The 1,840-nt window shown below is 41.0% G+C and overlaps 1 protein-coding gene across 1 annotated transcript in view; it reads left to right on the forward strand.

The window, feature by feature from the left end:
• Positions 1-958: 958 nt before the first annotated feature.
• Positions 959-1,840, forward strand: part of vstm4a (V-set and transmembrane domain containing 4a) — a 7,428-nt gene continuing 6,546 nt past the window's right edge. Inside the window, exon 1 of the mRNA XM_020601845.1 lies at positions 959-1,124. Within this exon, the coding sequence (XP_020457501.1) occupies positions 1,076-1,124 (49 nt within the window). The 5' untranslated portion in view covers positions 959-1,075. The remainder of the gene's footprint in view (positions 1,125-1,840) is intronic.

Raw genomic sequence — 1,840 nt, forward strand, 5'->3', positions numbered from 1 at the left:
GCTGAAAAGCAGTAGCCTGCTTTGGCCACTGCAGGGCAGAGGAGAGCGATTCCCCCACTGGAGCAAAGGCTTGAACTTCTTGTAAAACTTCAAGTATGCAAAGGAAAACTTGAGGGAAACCCCAACTTAAAGATGTAGCTATAATGCCACAATTATCATTTTGACATATTGAACTATGACCCACAAATGATAACACTTGTAATACAGTTTGTACTAAGAGGTATATAAATATACTATCTTTTCAAAGCAAAGGATTTATCAAATTTAGAAAAAAATTAAACCACCTGATCAATCCAGTCAATACATTTTCCATGAAATTTGTTCTTTTCAAGAGACTCCTAAATATGGCCTGAAGGGTTAAATCTGTTGTGTGATTCCATTTGTGTGGCTTTGGTTGAACTCGAAGGGCTCGAGAAGCCCTGCCTCAGCAATTTGGCCTGCCCAATAAAGCAGCAGGCTTCATACCACTGGGACAGTCCGACAACCACAGCTAGAGACAAGCCCATGCCACTCTGTCCAGCAGTTAGACAGGGTGAGGTCTCAACACATGCACATCCACTTAAATGCATGAACACATGCATACAAACACAAAAAAACTTGCTTTATTTGGAGATGCAAGATTTGTGTTACACCTTGACTCTAAGGGTAACTTGTGTGATGGATACTGTATGTTCTTTACTGCATAGTATATGCTTCTCAAAATGAGAGACAATGTGGCAGGCGCATGCACACACACAAATCATGAGACCTGACCATCAAGTTCTGAGATTTTGGGCCACAGTCCAAGACTCCTCACAGGAACACAGGAAATGACATTCCCTATGTTTTCCAGGACGCACAGAGAAAGAGAGAGAGGAGGGAGAGACAGTCATAGAGAGAGAGAGAGAGAGAGTGGGAGTTTCTAAGTGGGAACAGAGCGTTTGCTGTTTCATATTACACTGAAAAGAGGAGAAAGAGGAGAGTTAATGGTGGGTGAGGGCTCTGGTGGGTCGTGGAGTCAGGCACTGCTTGAATATAGCTGCTTGTGAAAGTGCTGTGCAGTTTTCTGGGTTTATGGATTCGCTGACTGTGGAAAATGTACTTCTCTATTGTGGTCCTTGTCCTGACTAGGACTCTGGTCACAGGTAGGTTTATCTTGTTTACAGCAATAGAAACCAAGCAAGCAGGCAAGAAAGAAAGAAAATGTGTCTTAAGTAGTAACTTGGTAAATGATATAATATAAACCTTTGACTTTGTCATGAGAACAATGTTAAACATACAAAAAAAAACAAAAAAAAAACACATCCGAATAGTCATTGTTTCTACAAGAATAAAAAGCTGCAAGAGCAGTAATTATTATTACATGACTGGCAATACTCATGTATCAAAAGGACATTTGCAAACTTGGAAAAGTTGAGCAAGCTTGCTCTCTGTGATCAGCGAAATCCTAAAAATTTCCATTGTATAAAACTGCCACAAAGTGGACTCATGATTTACATTTCCTGACCTGTAATCTATTGGTTATGTTCAGTTTTGTTTTACATTGGTTTGAATCCCTATTGGTGCTCTTGCTGTCACATTAAATAGTGTAGGACAAACCCTGAGGGAGATTCCCCAACTCACAAGGCACAAAAAAAAAACAACGGCAAGGCAACCCAGATGGTCCCTGTTATCTTGTCATGTTGCTGTGTTTCTCTTTGCCTGTTTGGAGGTGAACCATACTGAAAAGGAATGTTTCCCACCTGTAAATTCTCTCTGTCTGTCTGAGCACACATATTGTGACCAGACAACATTTCTTTTGACCGGACCCAGTTGGAAGCAGAATAAAACACCTCCAGGGAAACAAAACAGGGGCACACAC

Source organism: Monopterus albus, unplaced genomic scaffold (genome assembly GCF_001952655.1).
Source record: "Monopterus albus unplaced genomic scaffold, M_albus_1.0 scaffold52.1, whole genome shotgun sequence".
Lineage (NCBI taxonomy): Eukaryota > Metazoa > Chordata > Actinopteri > Synbranchiformes > Synbranchidae > Monopterus > Monopterus albus.